This window comes from Lepidochelys olivacea (assembly GCF_965140295.1).
Source record: "Lepidochelys olivacea isolate rLepOli2 genome assembly, chromosome: 1".
NCBI classification, from domain to species: Eukaryota; Metazoa; Chordata; order Testudines; family Cheloniidae; genus Lepidochelys; species Lepidochelys olivacea.
Window position 1 is genome coordinate 263,809,374 of NC_140411.1, and position 20,020 is coordinate 263,829,393.

The following is a 20,020-nucleotide window of genomic DNA, read 5'->3' on the forward strand; positions in this document are numbered from 1 at the left end:
GTCCAGAGTAGCAGATCCTATATACAAAACATGAAACTACAGGTAAGAAAAGTAGTTTTATCCTTTCTCCATGGTAGGATTCATCACTCTAAGCAGTAGTTATGGGAAATGGCCAGAAGTGCACAAACTCCCTTCCAAAAAATATGGAGGGAGATGTACATTTTAGCGATCCATTGCTCTGAGAGGAAGACAGAAGCAGAAGATCCACTTGTGTCCGAGTGTTTTATTTGTTCCCCAATCAAAGCAAGAGCATATCTGATGTATGGTGAGACCATTTATATACTGTATTTATAAGTGATACAGCTTTGCATTTGTTTTATTAGACAAAATTGAGAGAAGGCTAGGAGATTCTGCATACGAAAACAGCAGGTAAGAGACAAATATTAAGGCTTAGTAGTTTGCCAAAGATATGAACAGAAGGCTTTTCAAGGCTACTGGTTTAGTCATATGAAGCACTGTAGCTTCCTGCTTGCAAAGCCAGCAAGTCACTGGTGGAGTGAGCACTATTTCCTTTCAGGAGCTCCTGATCGGCCTTGAAATCATTTTTTTTAAAACATATGGCTTTATACCAAATACAGTTTTATATCCCTTAACCACACACAGAATACGAAGTTAATATTCCAACCTGTTCGAAGGATTAGCAATGAAAGAGAATAGCAATCTAAAGTGTTGCCATCTCTCAAGATTTTGTCATGAGACTAGCAATACTTGATGGGTATTTCTTTTTTATTTAATTTAATTTAAAGCCCCTGTTCTTGGAATCATTATGCAAGAATCTCTGCTTCCACAAGAAAAAAAATAGTTTCTTGCCCTCATGGCTGGGGAGAAAAGCTTGAAGATATGAATTCTAAAGGCTCAAAACCAAAAGACAATTAAAAATCATGATTTTTAAGCCACTCATGATTTGGAGTCCAACTTATTTTTGAATGTTTGCAGCTAGTAAAACTGGAGTGCTCATCCAACTACGCAGAAATAGTCTTTGTAGGGGCAAAATCAGAAATAAGTCTGAAAACCACCTTGTCTGCATGTAGGGTCACTTACTAGAGAGATACTCTCCTAGCTGAAACAATGGCCAATATTATAAGGGACTTTAGGTTCACAACATGGTTAACGCTTCTGCCCTCTGTTCAAAGGATGTCTTTGACAGAGCCCAAAATACTCTGTTTAGCTTCCATTACTCTACTTTGAATGCCCAACAGAAGCGCCGTCCTAAGAAATTGCTTTGGAGAAGCAAGACATAAGAGGATGCAAAAGTAGGAAATAGAAGAAATTGTGTACATTGTTTCTAATACATAGACTTGAACTCTTGAAATTCCATCTTAGAATTTACAGAAGCTTTACAGGTCATCTGGAATTTCATCTGAAAAGTCAGCCAAAACAGGTTAATCCCCCTGAGAAAGCACTAGGAAAACAACCTCCCCAAACAGTCCTGAGAAGCTGAGTGAAGTCCTTTCAAAGTGTTAAAGGAAATCAAGCAATTCCTTAGAGCATCCATGGCTCAAAAACACTATCAGTATGGATCCCAAGTTATACATGTAGAGATCTGGATTATTCAGAGGAACTTTATGAATGGTCTTTGATCCTCAGGAAAGTCTACATACAGGGTTTCTGCCAACATATGTAATATTCAAGGAAACCCTAGTCAAGGTAGAAAAAATAAATCAGGATGACTAACACCTTTTCCTGATTGGCCACTTGGCTATTAAGCCAGACAAGATCATGTATAAGCCTACAGGTCTGCCCACCACTGCGTTTCTCTGTCTTGTGTTCATATGAATGTTCACACACACACGCACAGGTTTCAGAGTAACAGCCGTGTTAGTCTGTATTCGCAAAAAGAAAAGGAGTACTCGTGGCACCTTAGAGACTAACCAATTTATTTGAGCATAAGCTTTCGTGAGCTACAGCTCACTTCGTCGGATGCATACTGTGGAAAGTATAGAAGATCTTTTTATACACACAAAGCATGAAAAAATGGGTGTTAAAAGCTTTTGTAGTGGTAAACACCCATTTTTTCATGCTTTGTGTGTATAAAAAGATCTTCTATACTTTCCACAGTATCCATCCGACGAAGTGAGCTGTAGCTCACGAAAGCTTATGCTCAAATAAATTGGTTTGTCTCTAAGGTGCCACAAGTACTCCTTTTCTTTTTACACACACACACACACACACACACACAGAATGTCAACAGGGCAGGGGGAGAGGAATTGTGTGTATGTAGCATGAAAAACTGCACTTTGCTCATCGGATTAGCCACAGATAGCTCAATTTAAAGGAGACTCCATCTGGCCACTAATAGCTTAAAAGCCTTGTGGTTGAACTCCCAATCCTCTACTGCAAAAACCAGTCAATATACAAGGCTGACCTTAGGACATATGCTGCTGTGAACAAGAGAATTTGTTCCTTCAGAAGATTCTGATGGACTCGAAGTTCGGTAACCCTTTCTTGATTCTTCCCCAGAAGTCAGATATATCATGATTTTCCTATGGTCTGTAATAATATTCTGCAGAATCTCATGGACATTTCTCAAGGGCAATAATTGGTCAGACAAACTACAAGTTTTTATGTTCCCCTTTTACTGGTGCTGTAGGCTTCCTGAAATGGTCATTTCCCCAGAACCATGAGAAAGTTCATTTGAACTCCTGCTCTTAAAGAAGGCTTCTCAGTAAACAGAAGGATACAGGATAGGTCACAAAGGCTTTCCTCTGGGGATTCCCTTCCAATTGCTCCTAATGAAGGGAGTAAGTTACTCAGTTTTTCGTTGGGTTCAGAGCTACACTGTGGGAGACTCTCAGTACCTTGAGGATTCCCTTTGAATGAGGTGGAAAAAGTGTTGCTGATAAAAATATTTAGGAATATGGAGATATGTCTTGAGGGGACTGATTCTCCTGAGGTGCCTTGGTTAGAAGAGATGAACTCGACATTAAATAATCTAACAATGCAACATTTAGAGTAGGGAGGTCCAGAAAAAGACAGAAGTCTTCAATGCACTTAATGAGAACGCACACATCTGAAAATAGACTAAGTTTTTTCATTCTTCTTGAACCAGGAAGTTTGGCCCACACCAAAAATAGGAGTTTTTATGATCAGTATAGGACTTTGAAGCTCATCTGTAGATTAATGGAAACTAGGCCAGGAAGGTGCTTGTCAGAGCAACCTTTTTATAGACTTGTGGGAGGGTGGGGGGGGGAATTATTTTCTGAGCAATTTAGTGTTTCACAACGCATCTGAATGTTGTATTGTTATGGCCCACATACCTCTCCCAGCTACTGACAGTAAAAGGGATCTGCAGAGAATCTTATCACATCATGGATAGCCTTACAGAAAATAAACAAACCAACCAACAGATATTAACTCCCCCGTGCCCCCTTTCTTCATATTTCCTATAATAATGAATTAAGGAGAGGACAAAGGTGGAGCAATATATGTGGTTATACATAGACCATCATTGTTTTCTAACCTGCTAGCACATAGAAAGATTTGAGAATAAGAAGTAGTGGATTAGCCATGGTATTCCTGGAGTGCTACAGAAAGTCTGATTGCTGAACATGACTAAAAAAGAATGAAGCTTGAAGTGAGTCAGTGACTTGGGGATCAACTGCTTTACATTTTTAGAAGGCTTGCGGGTGAGGGGGAGTGGAGGGCTGTTGAGCTCACTGTAGAGATAACAATGCTCTTCCAAACCAGGACAAACTTTGTTATGCTAAAGTAAGGAAGAGTCTGTTTTAGGAAATGAGGAAAGAGTTGGAACACAAATGTCTGTGTAATCCGGTGAAGCTAAAGATGTGCTCTGTACATGGCCCTTTCTGTTCTAGGTTCAGCTACTTAGAATCCACTACCTTCCACACTGTTAGGAGAAAAGCTAAGTCCTCCAAATCAGCCCCATAACTTATTTATTTTGCTCTTTTTCCTTCTCCTCAATTTCTCTCATTCTCTTCTCTTTCTGCTCTCGTAAAGGCCACTTCAGAGAAGGGAGGGATAGAGCTGCAACTCCTAGATCACGAGTACAGAGAACGCAAGGATTACTAATGGGTAAATCTGTGTATTTGTGTTCTGTGAGCCCTTTGTGCACCTTAGAATACTGTGGAGAAGAACCCTAAAAGGGTCTATGACCATCCCTTAGGAATTAAGGTAAACTGAACCAGCCACCATGTCTACCAGGGAAATACACTGAGGGACAGGTGCATTATCCATCAAATCTACTAATTTCAGTTCTTCTGTCTTCCAACAAGTCCTTACATTGTTTCCAAGCTCCATTTAGGAAAATCTCTCTGAAGGACATGCTTAACGATGAAAAGAGAAGGCATAGAAAATTGGTGAAGAAATATGAAACAAAAAATTCAGGTTCTGCCTCAGATGGCCCCCCCAAAACCTTTTCCAGTGCTGCTACTGAATCGGCGGGGGGGGGAGGGCTGCCTACGTGTGGCACACCCTTTGATTATCACTCTGAGTCATAATACTTCTACTACTTCTAGCACTGGAGAAGTGCTGCAGAAATCCACCAGGCTAAGGGAGCCCTCCTGCTACCTTTCAATACTTAAAAGTTATGAAAGGGAGAGATGACAGCAAAAAAATCCATCCAGGAAAGAGTAAGCAGAGGAACCTCTGGCTCAGCATGTGGAGGCAAAAAAACTACCAACAACCAGGATAACATAAGCAGAACAGTGCCAGAACAGGTAGTGATGGTATCTAGGATTTTTTATTTATTTTCGAGATTGATTTTTTTTTAAACCTCCTTCAAGATCAGTGGAAATGGCAGAATACCTGGAAGGAGAGGCCATTGTAGTGGATCCTACAATGGAAAGCACTACTTTCTCTACATGAGACTTCATGCACAATTTACATCATAGCTTCTATTACAAGATATTTAATATTCAAACATTCATTCCTTCTCTATAACCTCTAACACACACACACACACAGAGACTTTGGCTATGTACAAAGTTGGCCAAACTATCCTACAACACTAGAGGGAAAACTAAGGCGGACATTTTAAAAAAACAGTCAAGTTAACGTAAATGTCAAAAAGAGGTATGTTGCTGGCATAATTAAGATTGAAACAGAAGAACGGATTTCTGTTATTGTTTCTGTAATCAAAATACAAGATTAAATTACATACAGTTCCAGAGAGGACATCATGAGGGCAGCAGTTTAGGAGGTGGCTCTTGCACACTCGGTCATCACTGAATTTGATTCGCTGACGAGTAGTGTCCCCTGAAATATAGAAATGAAGACACTCCAGGTTACACAAATGGAGAAGCCAGCCTGCTTTTGCAAGTTTTACGTTCAAAGTGTTAACAATTCCTTTACCCCAAAATGAACAAAGAAACCCTACTGGAAGCTAAAATTTAAAGGATTAAGTACCCTTTAATCCACACCCAAACATTAACTATGCATTAAATTTTTACATACTATATGCTGCTGTTTAAATGTAATTATAAGCTTCCACTTTTTCAAGTGTTTTTAATATATTTTTTCTTGAAAAAAGCAGTGTATTAGGTAAAAACACTTTGCTAAGATAGCATCAATGTAAGATGCTATATAGGTGTCTGTTCCAGATTTTGTGTAAACTACCATAATAGATTTCTACTTGGCAGTTAGCATATAACAGTCTTACAAACATATAATAATACACACTTAGAGCCTCCACTGAGCACCATCTGCCATTTCTTCCATTACTTTCTTCTTGGATGCAAAGCATCCCCTTACTTCTGATGGGGCAGGGTAAATAGAGGGCAAAAGAAGGGATTAAGTGATTAGAAACCTGAAAGAACCAGTCACACAAATAGACATTGCCTATATGTAACATTACTTTTACAGAAGCTTGCAACCCCCATGTCATAGACCCCATCTGCTGCATGTTGCTGAGCTGGAAGCATTTTAATTCTATTTTCATAATGGTGTAGCTCCTGCATCACAGCAGAAGCATCAACCTGCTTACCACACAATGAGGTCCAATTGCAAGTTTAAAAAATCCCATCTGTGAACAAGGTTGGATAGTTCAGTTCCAAATAACCAATTATTGGGGATGTTTTTTATTGCAGGATTTGTTTTCCTTAAAAAGTCAAAATGGAACAGTCACTATTCCATTTCTGGAAGTGAGGTCACTCAAAGATTTTTTTCCTGTAGAGATACAGGAGTTATAAAACATCTCAAAATCTCACAGGGTGTCTATCTACTCATTAAAATACAATAACCTCCTAACATCACTATTAAATGAAAACCTACTGGTGAATTACTGAAGCAAGGATAGCTGTTGGAGAAAAAGTACAATGAGTTCAGTTTGCAACTTTTTCCCATCCCATTACCAAAGTACTTTAAAGAGGGTGGATATATTTGCAGTTATGAATGTAGTCACTTCTCCATTCTAATAAACCTGAAACATCTCAGAATTTTAAATCTATGAAATGGTTCAACAAGCCCAATCCATTTGTTAGCTATACAATAAAATGGTCATGCCCTTCATTCTATTATGTAATCTCATTTTTAAATATCACTGCTATGCATAGGAAACTAAAACGTAACATTTTCAGATGGGCTGAACTTCATTCAAGTTGTTAAACAACTGAAAATTTCCAGAACAAGACACACTTAATTTGCCTGTAGGATGCAACACAATCTTAAAACCAGTAATTCACAGGCTAGAACAGCTTCGGAGCAGTTCAACAATAGGTTTTCTAGAGGCTAAGTCTTCAGTTTTAATAGGTTATTTGTAAAACTAAAAATTTAGAATAATCCCTTATTCAATCACGCCTGCTACTGCAGTAAAAGGCTTTTTTGGGGGTCCATTTTTTTTTTAAAAAACACATAACTGCGTTTGTTCCACATTCATTAACACATCTGAAAAGTTAGTGATAACTCACGGCTCGGCGAATGCGGGGCCTTTCTGACACTCCCTTGCAGATTGAAGTAGGCAGGCAAAGATACATTGAACCTTTATAAATAAAACAAGGGGCCAGATTGTTCAGTTTGTATAGAATAGTCTCTGCCAGCAATTTCAACACAGCATCTAGAAATACATGTTGACTGTAAAGATTCTTGTACATAACAAATGAACAAAACCAACTGGAGTGTTTAAAAAAAGAAAAAGATAGCTGATGGCCTACTAGAACTACAGAGAGGGATACTGAGACTGGGGAGTAGCTAATGGACTTATGTTCCTCAGGCCTAGGGAGATAGGAGTGTTTTTAGAGATGTCACTAAGCTCCAGAGGGAGCATTCTTTGTACCTTTCCAACAATCAACCACTAATTGTACAGCAGCAATGTACTCAGTCTCTCTTGCCTTTCCATTTACTTAGCATGTGAGATTTAGGAAGAAGGGATGGGATAATACAGAGAAAACAGAGGTACACCTCTACCCCGATATAACGCGACCCGATATAACACAAATTCGGATATAACGCGGTAAAGCAGCGCTCCTGGGGGGCGGGGCTGCACGCTCCGCTGGATCAAAGCAAGTTCGATATAACACGGTTTCACCTAAGATTCACGGTAAGAATTTTTGGCTTCCAAGGACAGCGTTATATCGGGGTAGAAGTGTAGCTACAAAAATGAACGCATGAGTGACAACAGCTTTAAGAAACTGTTCCACATTTACATTCTAGTCACTATTTATGGATTCTGTATTATGTCTTCACTCTAGTACCTAAATGTTTCCTGGGTAAGTTGGATCCACATATATAGCATTCTGTTCTTCTCTTTTCTCTGGTTATAAAAGACTGGTTTAATATATATTTGGATTTTTTTTAATCAACTCTGCTGTTATCATAGAAAAGCTTTCTCAAAGAGAAGGCTCTTGCAACATACCCTAAAAGGTGGTTAAGTTCTGAGTTAGTTCATCTGAGAGCTCATTCCACAGCTAGATCCCCTTGAATACTCTGTCTCAAGCGTTTTGTGAATTGGTGCTTTCCGAAAACTGCACAGATATCTTCACACATCATAGAAGAAGATGCAGTCACAGCAGTCTACTCCTAACCAATTGATGACCGTCTGCTATGAGAAGGTGAGGGCTCATTTTGTATGTGCCTTTGCTGGATAAGGTGTGTGAGAGGGGAGAAAGACAAGAAACCACCAAATGCCTGGGGCTCAGTCTGCTACAAAGGGAGAAACGTTGTGAGAATTATTTTTGTAATGCAATAGCAGATGTTCCTTCCCAAAGCTTTCCAATAACCAAGTGATTTGGGTGTGAATAAGCCAAGGTTCACAAGAGTTCTACTAATCAAAATGAATGTTCCTCTTGGTTTGATTGGATTTAATTAAGCAGCCACAGCATTCACTTTAATATGTTACCATATGAAAACAGTCACTAAACAAACCTATGAAATATTTATGAATATAACCTTGTGTTTTCACAAGGGAAAAAAAAATCTAAATGCAAGTAGTAATAATTTTAAAGTGTTTTAAAATTATTCTAACTGATTAAATACAATTAAACCCCTTTGTAAGCTGTAGCCTAGCTTTTTGATTGCACCACACTGCCTTTTTTTTTTTTTAACCTTGATTCCATTGTGTTTCACATTTTTCTGAGACAAAATAACTCAGTTAAGTAACTAGTTTTTTGTAATTAGACATATGTATTGAGGCTAAGCTTACTGGAGACCACCAAAGCCTTATTTTTTTTTGTTACTATTCTAATAAATTAGTCTTTTAAAATATTTGACTATTTTTGATATTGGTCAATTGACAAGTCAGATATTGTCAATTATTTTTGGTCTAGTCAAATGACCAACCAACCCTATTCTTAACCTTGCTCCTGCAGAGTATTACATGGTTGATCTTCAGGGCTTATACTTATTAAAAATGTAACGTTAATGTATTAATGTGTTACAGCAATCAGCATCTATTCTATTATGACCCATTTCAGTGCTCTCAATTGGATTTTATTTATTTATGTTGATTGACAGTGGATTTATATGGAAACTCAAAAGGATTGATTTAATTCACCTAAAGAAACAGCAGCTTCAGTTTTATACAAATATCTGACCCAAACCATATTTCTGTGATGTATTACACTAGGGGCGAGTGGGAGAAGAACTTTAAATGGGAATGAAGCTATTCAGGAAAAAAGCCAATTCTCAAGGATGCTTCTATGCTTATCCATCTCATTTCCTGAGATGCATGCACACAACACCCCTCTTAGTATTAATACACACATCAAGAGGAGACCAGACCCCAAACAATGGTAGTAATAATGCAACAGTCGTTTTAGGAAATTGTTTTGCTACATTAAATAAAAAAAAGTTGACTAAAAAGCAACAAAAGTCAACAGCTAAGACCAATTATACTGCTGAGCTTTAAATAAAATTTAAGGGCTAAGAGCACACTTAGTACCTGTAAAAAGAAAAGGAGTACTAGTGGCACCTTAGAGACTAACCAATTTATTTGAGCATAAGCTTTTGTGAGCTACAGCTCACTTCATCGGATGAAGCTCACGAAAGCTTATGCTCAAATAAATTGGTTAGTCTCTAAGGTGCCACTAGTACTCCTTTTCTTTTTGCGAATACAGACTAACACGGCTGCTACTCTGAAACCTGTCCTTAGTACCTGTAAGCTCTCAAGATCGATCCTCATAAGTACAAGTCATTTTAAACACCCTCCAAAAATCAAACTTTGCTGTGAACATCCACTATTTTCCTTCAGTTCATGCTTGAAGGAATTTACAGTACATTTTGACTGCTGATTTTGGCAAGGAGTTTGTATATTTCAACCATCTTTTGCAATAACTAACTACAGACTAGTTTCATTTCAATCCATTTCTTGTTCACAATATTGTAACATACTATGAACAGCAATTTATTCCTTCCATTTTAGAATCACACATTCTAGCAGGAATTATCATTTAGTGCTAAACCTTAAACTCTAATACCAAGGCACAAGTGCAATGCAACCAAACACAATGGCGATGTCTCTTTGCATTTGGAGAGCAGGATCAAGCGCTTAGTTTTTTCTGTATTAAGCTATATTTACCAAGACAAATTAGGTTTTTTCCTCACAGCTTACACACTAAAAGTTGACATCTGTTTAATACCTACCACACTGTCTTTACCATAATATATTAATAGGAATAATATATTCTAAGTACAGTATCCCTCATACTTTACACTGCTCCCTGAGAATATAAAATTGACAGCTATACGCCACAGTCACGAACAGTTCACTTAAAATTTACTTCTGAACATGCAACGTATCAAGAAGGAACATTATTCCCAAGCCTGTCCCAAGAGGCAAGAAGCTACCAATTTATTTTTATAGAGATGTTGTTCCAACAGGATCTTAAATCCTAGGTCTCAACTCTGCAGCCTGCGACTGGCAGAGAGAATTTCTTGAACATTTTTTAGGTTTGTTTATTTAAAGGGCAGCAGCAGCGGGGCTGATCACAAGTCAGCAGCTCACTCCCCGAATGGCAGATGGATGCCAGTCACTGAGCATGGATCACTGCCCTGGGAACCTTCCCATCAGTTCCCAATTACGAAGGAGGTAAACATCCCAAAAGAAACAAGCCACCTGATGTTAAAAATCTGCATCAAGAAGTGAAATAAAATTAAGCTGCAAAAAACAAAGATCACTTCAATAAAAAACCCTCCAAACTCTGAGGGAGCAGTGGGCAGGTGAGAAGAATCCTGTTGGAATTACAGCTTCAGAAAAGAATTGCATGTCAGGAATGATTTCTTCTCTAAAGATACCATCCAACAAGATTCTCATTCCTGGAGAGTAAAAAGTACATGGGATGTCCCAAAAGAGAGCAAGGCTGCAACACACAACACTAAGTCCAAAACTAATAATGTTACCAGGCAGGTTTATAAAAACAAAATTAAACACATAAGGGAGGGGTTAAATACCTTCTACCATCAAACAAAACACAGACAGCATTAAAAAAAGTATAAAAACCTCAAGATCAGCCAACTCAGATACAGGATATCCTAAGATAAAACAAACTTTTCAGGACAGAAGAGTTTGCTATTCCCTACTCTGTAAACAAATTCTGTAGTGCAAAGAAACCAAAACATAATTCCCTCTTTATAGATGAATTTAAGGAGTAATGTTTTGCAAACATGTGGAGAAAGAACGATGAAGATGTCTGTGAGCCAAGTATCTGAGAGAGGCAGAGGAGACAAACTTGCCTTGGATTCAGTGAGGTTTGACATGACTATCTAGTTCACACCAGCCACGTCACAGCAACACAAAACAGATCCAGCCACTTTGACATGGTCTTCATAAAAATTACTGAATCAATTCTAAACAAAACATTTCCAAAGTTGCTGGAGTTTGCAAGGACTTTAGTCCCTCTCAAGGAAAATTTACAAGAACATTTTAATCATCAAATATATGGAGAAGGGCTTCCCCAGGATGGTTTGCATGGACTTGGCAGTTACCTGTATACAATGTTAGAGACCCCCTATGACACTTGTTTTCTCTGGGATTTCAGGGTCCACTGAGGTTGTCACATGTGGAGATGCACCATGGGTACTACAAAGCAACGGCCACAACTGTGTATCTAGGTACTTATTTGACCACTCTGTTCACAGTAGCAACTAAGAACATGGGCTCACAGGCTCTGTGAGGAAGTACTAGATTTCTTGCAGCGTCTCTTCCTGACAAGGTGCATGAACATATTCTCAGTGGGGTAGGGACAGAGAAGCCATCAGGCTAGTTTTTTCTGAAAACCTGAACTTGTAGCTCCATTAAACAACTCTCAGAATGCATGTGTTCAAGGTGACCATGAAACTGCCTTGGAAAGCACCAATTTTCTTGTAGCCCCAAGTGCAAGAGATACCTGAACCTATAGTGTCAAAGCTGGAACTTTTGTGCATTGAGAGAACAAGCCACAATACAAAATATACCCACCTACACTGAGAACTCTGATTGTTCCCAACACAGGGATAAAGAAATGGTTTGAAGCTGGTACTAGAGACCTCATGGTAGCCTCACAGAAGATCTGCAGTGATCTCGCTGGTTTGGCAAACATGTCATTGGCGAGCTCTTCGAGTCTGAGAATGACTGTCTTCCATAAAATGATTGCCAGTTATCACTAGCGGATCTGCAAGTGGCTAATGAGACCAATCCAGGATCCACAGATCTTGTCACAACTGGGGCAGACATTTCCCAACGGAAAGGGTAGATCTGGACTGTTGAGTTGGGCTGCAGTGGATTCTTTCCTCCTTTCCTGTTTCTCCATTTCCTGTTCTCAGTTAGATTTCAAAATACTGGGGTCGTTGCCACAAGGTCCTTTTCCACTTTGGTCAGTCCTGGGAAACCCAAGCCCTTGAGTTTATGTCAATACTGCACTTCTTCATGTTGGCTTTGAAGGTGTCTTTGAAAAACTTTCTTTGTCCAGCCCTCGTCTGTTGGCCACGGCTCAGTTGTGAGAACATTAGCTGCTTTGGGAGTTGATTTTCTGGCATTTGAAGCCAATGGAGTTGGTGATGGATGATCAAAGCCTCAATGCTGGAGGTCAAAGCTTCAATGCTGGAAGTTTTGGCTTGGGACAGAACACGGACCTAGATGTGTCAGTCATCCGACTTGATTCAGAAGATCTTGCGGAGGCACCATTGATGGTATCGTTCAAGAACCTTGAGGCGTCCACTTTACATGGCTAAGGTTTCAGCACCATACAAGAGAGCTGGGATAAAAAAAGCCTGGAACATGAGAAGCTTGGTTTGATTCTTGATCTTTGAAGACACATTTTCTCAAGCATCTGAAAGCTGTACTAGAGCATGAAAGGCAGTGTTGAATTTCCTTGTCAATGTCAAAGCTTTCTGTGACAGACAGCTACCAAGGTAAAGGGAGTGCTTGACATTCTCCTGGGTCTCTTCATTGATCTGAATTATGGGAGCAGGATCCTGGTGATGCAGAGCCTGTTGAAGGAGTACTTTTATTTTGGCGTTGCATGTGAGGCCGAGTTGGTTTTAGGCCTCAGATTTTTTTAAGATAGTCTTCTGAGTGGGCACACAGGGCCCATTCATCTGCATATTGGAGTTCAATGAATGATTTAGTGAGAATGTGTGTCTTGGATCAGAGGTGATTGAGGCCGAAGAGCTTGCTGTCCATTCTGTATTGGATGTCAAATCCAATCATATAATGGATCACTGAATCACTAACTCCATCTCAAGAACATGAACACAGATGGAGTTTGAGGCTTCTTGACTGAAGTCTGGAATCTGAGATTTTGTCAGCAATGTGTCAGAGAGCTATTGATTTTCTTCTAATACTTCATGAGTTGACTGGAGCTCAGTATCACTGACTTTAAAAGCTGAGACTTCCAGTGTATGACAGAGACAAGACTTGTTAGGGCACTTGTATTCCAAGGTGATGGCGTGGGACACTTCAATGACTAGGCTGCTTCACTGAGCTGACCACAGAAGTGCTACATTTGAGCCAAAAGGACTGGCACAGACACAAAGTCAAATGACTCAGACGTCTTGGCCAACTGAGGCTTCTGCCTTGAAGATTTATCCTTTGAAGCATTCTGGCGCAGACTCATGTCAGATGTACATGAATTTCTGGAGTTGCCGGGAGGATGCATTTGAGACATTCTTCATGTTTTCTTAGAGCCCAAGGTGACATCTGCCAATATATCTGGCACTCCTTAACATTGTGGTTGACTCTATGCGTAGACAATGTAACAAATATGCTCATTTGTCACTAATAGTCCTGTTGCAAGGATGTGGTTTGAAGGTTGTGAGTCGTCTTCCTGGCTCCCTATGTCCTTCAGAAAAAAAAAAAATACACCTCCAAGAGATATTAGGTTCAAATGATGCAGAAGAGCACTGCAGATGCATCACAAATGCCAGCACCAGGGTGGTAAAGACAGGTTCCCAATTCCAAGAAAACCACTGGCACTGAAACTAAACAACAGGTGCCTAAAATATGAGACACGTGCAAAGCTGCTTCAGAGGTTTTGAAGTGCAAATAGACAAATAGGCAAAGACCACGGGTAAGCATTGATTGAAGAGTTGAAACAGCTGGTGCAAAAGGCAAAATTTAAGAGATTTGGACCAGAGTGGAAGCCAAAGACTTCACTATGAAATTATATTTTGTGTGTTTCCAGGAGTCAGGGGAAAGAGCTGGAGCAATGACTGGAGAGGTCCTTTGCGGACCACAGTTAAGGAATTGAACTGAAGGCTCCAAAGGCAGTGGTTAAACTAAACAGGATGGCATACATAGAAGTGCTGGCCTGTTCTCCACCCCACCAATCATGTATATATGGACTAAATGGATTTAAGAAGTCCTGAGAGTCTCATGATGAGGTGGTTAAATCCTAACACGTTATGTTTAGAGAAGGTTTTGTTTTCCAGACAATTCCACATTTAGTCTGTACTCTGCTTCCACTTAGATTCCAGTTCTTATAAATGCTCGTGATCTAAAACTACACAAGTAACCTATACAGCTGTAAAGGTTACTCTAGTCAACTCATTTTAATAGTTTCTTCTATATAACTTAATTTTTTTTAATCCCTAATTTTCCTCATATAAACCTCATCAACAGACTACTCAACTTTGACTTTACAGCATCTGTCAGGTTATTTGCATACAAGATAAATGCCATATCCTGAACTATATGACTACAACTTGCTACGTCACTTCACCTTAGAAAGAAGTCGGACTCCATTTGCTCGATACTTTATACAGAGTGTTTACATGGTCACAATCACATATGTAAAATGCTGAAAATAATTAAAAACTTAAATATGTACTTCCTTAAGTACTAAATTAAGTAATTTCAACAAACATGTTCTGTGGGATGGTAATGACAGATCAATAAGAGATTGGAAGACAAGTTTCTACCTTGTCTTAATATTGAACTATTTAACATTTAAATAAAATGTTACTGCCTACTAAGTAAATACTAGAGTTCTGTTAGTAAGCAGTAGTAAAGCAAAATGAAAACTAGTCTTAACATCTTGACACTGAGCATACATGGTCACTGCCAATTTTAGTTAAAGGTCTTTATTTTCAAATATATTTCAGTTTAAAAATAGCAAATAGGGCTTACTGTCAGGACAAAGTTACTACCTAACAGTAGTAGGAGTTTGACACTAATTCTTGTTAAAAGAATTTAAAAGAAAATGTGTCTATCGAATGTACAAAAAAAAAGTTAATTTAATAAGCTCAGGGCTAAGTGTTATCAACTTGAGGGCCTCTCCCACTCTCCCTTTTACTAGCAAGTTTTGAAGTACTTGAGTTAGAACTGGATGCTGATCCTCTCATCCCAATTACAGTTTTTAGATTAAAAACAGCATATGCAAAGGAAAAAAAGGCATGCAAGTAAATTAACGGATTACTGTTACAAAACAGTGATACATATTTCCAGCGCTAAAAAAAGAAAATAAGAAACAGAATTTTCAAAGTTGCCATAACACACATACCACTAAATTCAGGAAGAGACTGTTTTACTTAATACTATGCAAAAATATATTTCCTTAATTTACTATGCTAAGAGATATGCTTGATATACCCTCATCTTCCCCCAGTAGGTTATATATATTACACACATATAACCTCTGCCTTCTCTCTTAATTAGGACTACTTAATCTAAGGGATGGTGTCCCTAGCCTCAGTTTGCTAGAAACTGGGAATGGACAACAGTGGATGGATCCCTCAATGATTACTGTTCTGTTCATTCCCTCGGGGACATCTGGCATTGGCCACTGTCAGAAGACAGAATACTGGGCTAGATGAACCTTTGGTCTGACCCAGTATGGCAATTCTTATGTTCTAAGCTTCCATTTTTTAAATAGGGAAGTTTCTAGTCCTTAATGTTGCAAATACACTTCCATATATGAACCCAATGTAAATGATGGAACATACCATCTGCACAAATCTACATATAGTTCCAGTACTTCTGCAGCTGGTCATAGTTTGCTAAGCAGCAGCAACGCTGTGTTCATTTTCACTGCTGCTACTCATAACCCCGTGAACTTCAATGAAACTGTCAATGACCACATCAATTTTATGCTGCTGACCGTTGGGAAAGCTCAGGAGGAGAGGCAACACTGCAATTATTCAATACCTCATCTTTATCTTTTGTATCTAAATTTGAGCCAATCGGAGTCTGATATATTTTTCAAGCCCTAGTTATTAGCGTTTACTGTTATCTCTTATAAGTATTCAGCATTTCAACAATGGTTCCTAAGTTTCAATTGCAGGATTTTTGTTACTGAATTTTCAGAACCAAAACTGAGTTTGCAGGGCGGGCAGTTACATCAAAAAAATCACCCATTTACTTGTAAACTGAGAAAATCTGATCTGCAAGTTACTGAGGCATAGATTCACAGATTCTGAAGCCAGAAGGGATCACTGTGATCATTACATTTGACTCCTGTATAACACAAGTCATAGAACCTCCTGAAATAATTCCTAGAGCAGATCATTCACAAAAACATCCAATCTTGATTAAAAAAAAAAAAAATCACTGATGGAAAATCCCCACCAGGAGCCTTGGTAAACTGTTCCAGTGATTAATTACTCACAATTACAAATTTACACCTTATTTTCTGTCTGAATGTGGCAGTCAAAATAAATCTATAAGGTTCAAAAGGAACAATAAAAAGGGCAACATTTTCAAATTTAAGTACCTAAAGTTAGGCACCTACATCTGCAGCTTTCATTAACTTCAGCAGCTCTGAAAATAAGACCACTTATTTAGTTGCCTATATTTAAAGCATCTTCATTTGTAAGTCTTGATATAGTTGTATTAAATGACTTAATTTTCCAAACCTCCAGAGCAGAGTTTCACTCTAGTCACCACCACAGAACTTGAACTGTTTTTTTAAATTATGGCATGCTCTACTACCAATCCACTTTCCACTTTTTTTTCCCCCAAACAGCATTCATGAGAAATTCTTAAAAGCTGAGCCCCTATGCAATCATTTCTCAATCTTATTCAATATACCCTTGCCAGAAAGAGTCTGGGAAAACAGGTAAGATTTGCCAATGTAGCCTGAAGGTCAAGCTCATGCTCTGTCTGATACATTCTCAACAGTATTGCATATAACATTTAAAATATCTAAACTATGTCTCAATGACAGTGCTATATTCTGTCAGCTTGTTATTAATAATTTCTTTTAATAAAAGGAAAACTGAATAGCAAGAATGTCAAACGGTATCACTGGAAAGGTCCTTCTATGGTCTAGTCTATCGCCTGTAGAATCAGCCTGCATACATTAATCTTCCCTTTTACCTACTTTCTGAACAACTCTAATGGCGATGCCTCAGCCCCACTGGAGTAAATTTTATTAACTTGATTCTCACTTTCAAAAGTGATCATCATTCCCGCCTGTTGATTGAAATGATGGTTTGGGTCAGACTTCCCTCGGACAGACTATTTCACCTCCCGCCATGGCTCTGCACCTGACGATCTGAAAGGCTGATTTCTCCTGTCCGAACAAAGCGAACTGCCATGTCTCAGAACAACGAGCTACGAGGAAGGCTTTACAAGGGTTTATCTGTGACTTGGGGGGACGGGGGGTGTCCTCTGCCGGGCGCGCGGGCCGGCTCGGAGGGCGGCCTGCTCCCCGAACCCTGGCTGGTCGCGGACTCTGCCGGCTCGGAGGACAGGCCTGCGCCGACCAGCAAGGGGAAGGATGGATTTTTCCACCCCCTGACCGGAGAGCCCGCGGCTGTGGGGCTCGAGCTGGGGCGCGCGGGGCCGCGGGCAATGGGGGTTTCGTTACAGACTCGCAGCCCGGTTCTTGCGGCGGCGGAAGCGGCGCCGAGACCGCGGCGAGCTGCGGGAAGAGCTCGCCACAGCCGCTAGGGGCCCGCAATAGGGCCAGCCAGCCCCGCCCGCGCCCCTCACACAGCGCGTAACCGCCTCCGGCCGGCCCCGTGCGCCGCCGATGACCTTTAACCCCTTAGCCCCGCCCCGAGCGGCAGGGGGAGCTGGCGCTCGTCCTGCCAATCATCGCTACCAGCCTAGCTCGCTTGCTGTTCCCAACCGTTGCCCCTGGCTGTGACCGCAGGGGGCAGCAGCCCCGCCCCCCGGCCGGGTGGCACTTACCGTCCCGGGACGTGCCCATGAGTTGGTCCAGCATGGCGCGCATCTGGGCCTGCGCCGACATCCTGAGCGCGCGAGGCCCGGCCGAGCCGGCGGAGTCTGTGTGAGCTCCGCCGACAGCGGCCTACAGCGCTTCGGGCCCGATGCTGCGCTCGCTCCCCCTTACGGGTCCGGGCGGAGCCTCTCTCCGCCGCCGGTGGGGGCTACGATGGCGCCTCCGCCTCGCGTTCGCGGTTCGGGCCGAAGGGCAAAGCGGGAAACTGCTTCGCGCTGCTCTCGGTCTCGCGACTTCGCTTCCCCCGCGCGCGACCCTTCACGCTTGCTACACGCGCGCGCGCCAGGGGTAACGGAAAGCCGCGCGACGCGCGCGCGCACTCTCTCCACTCCCGCCCCTTTCGACGTCAGCGCTATCAGGTTGAGCACCCCCTGATTGGGCCAGGAGACCTATATCTGTCTGTGACACAAGCAGCTCCGCGTTTCCTGATTGGATTCTAGAACCTTTCGTCCGGCTGGGCTAGCGCGCGTGCTGATTGGACACGGGGCTCTCGCTCTCTTTCTGTGTGACGTCCTCTCCAACCACCTCCCTCGAGTTGGGCGAACCCAATCGTTGCGTTTCCCCATTCGATAAATGCTGAAGAACCTCTTCCCCCCCCCCCCCCCTTCCCCCAAGACTAGTACAATCCGCGTTCTGCCTGAGGAGGCTGGAGGGGCCGCGCGGTCCCCGCTGTGGCCTGGCTGAGCCGCTGGCACACGCCTAGTGTAATCTGAGCGAAACCGAAAAAATAGTCCGTTGGCAACATCTGGACGGGCAAAATCTCTTCCTGTGTTGGGAACAGCTCGGTCTCAACAGACGGTGGAAAGTTACGGTGGACTTTCTTGCAGAGTAGTTTAGTAGAACTGAGCCTGGTGGTTGTTTTTGGTTCGCCGTCAGTTTCTGAAAGTATTCCTAATATGCAGATGTTTGTTGTATAAGGACTTCAGTGAAAGGAAACGCTTTGGTTGCTAATGAACGTGTTGAATAAAATATAATCAAACGGATGCATTTTGGTATCTGGTTAAAGACATTAATTTCAAATCTAAATCTACAAAATGATAATTAAACCACTCCTGACATCTAAATACTACATAATGTAATAGAAATGTTTCTGTCCATATTTTTGAAGCTTTTTCCATGCTACTAATGTTATTGTATATTCTGCCATCACTACATTGGCAAGTGACCTATCAAGCCCACAATAATACAAATACTGGAAAAAAATCAATTTACTTTCTCTGCACGTGGAGGCTTCTTGGGTTCTCAGATTTGGGTTCTCTAACTGTTGATATCTGAGGCTGCACTGCAGTACCAATTATTCAGTGATGTTCCTGCACTGAATATCTTCCCCAAGTCTGTTGATGTTATCATATGCCAAAGGTGTGGGGAGGAAGGGCAGAATGATGGGTGGTATTGCCACACCTGACTCATCCTCATTAATCAGCTTCTGTAGACAGGAGCCTGTGTCCATTTCATTTCATTCCACTGACTGTATGATATAGCTGTTGGCTGAGTATCTTAATCAACTCCATGTTGCCTGTGAGGGATGTGATGTTATTTACATGATCTGTGACCGTATAAATCATTGTTGCAACCAGGGTCCTATGGTTGCACCGGGTCTTGTGCAGAGGAAGGCAAGTAGGGTGTCTGTGAAAAGGTTGTAGTTTGCTGGTTATGATTATGCTGTCTGTGTGTATCATTTTTTTTATTTGAAGTTATGAATATTGGGTACGTACTTGTATCTCAATGTGTTTGTTTGATTCTAAGTAGCCTCAGTGAAGCATTTGATCACCTTTTTGAGAAAGGACTATTCTCGGTAAGTGCCCAATCAAGAAACACTTAACTGACAATGGACTTCGGGAGACGCCAATCCACATCTGAGCTTTCCTGGGAACGTTCACACTAACATGTAAACAATGGCTTCGGCCTGCAAAAAGCTGAATCATTCATAGACATGTGACTTGCCCAGGTGGCTACAAACTCCATCTTGT

General features: G+C 40.9%; 1 protein-coding gene across 5 annotated transcripts in view; it reads right to left on the bottom strand.

The window, feature by feature from the left end:
- Nucleotides 1–20,020, bottom strand: part of LOC311525752 (putative RNA-binding protein Luc7-like 2) — a 69,413-nt gene that overhangs the window by 40,605 nt on the left and 8,788 nt on the right. Inside the window, exons 1-3 of one of the 5 annotated variants that reach the window (XM_084638088.1) lie at nucleotides 7,647–7,693; nucleotides 6,864–6,934; nucleotides 5,120–5,214 (exon numbers count right to left, since the gene is read on the bottom strand). In XM_084638088.1, the coding sequence (XP_084494214.1) occupies nucleotides 5,120–5,214; nucleotides 6,864–6,934; nucleotides 7,647–7,687 (207 nt within the window). In that variant the 5' untranslated portion in view covers nucleotides 7,688–7,693. Of the gene's footprint in view, nucleotides 1–5,119; nucleotides 5,215–5,637; nucleotides 5,712–6,863; nucleotides 6,935–7,646; nucleotides 7,694–17,998; nucleotides 18,364–20,020 lie in introns of those variants that run through there. The other 4 variants (XM_084638089.1, XM_084638091.1, XM_084638090.1 and 1 more) reach the window with 4 other exon arrangements.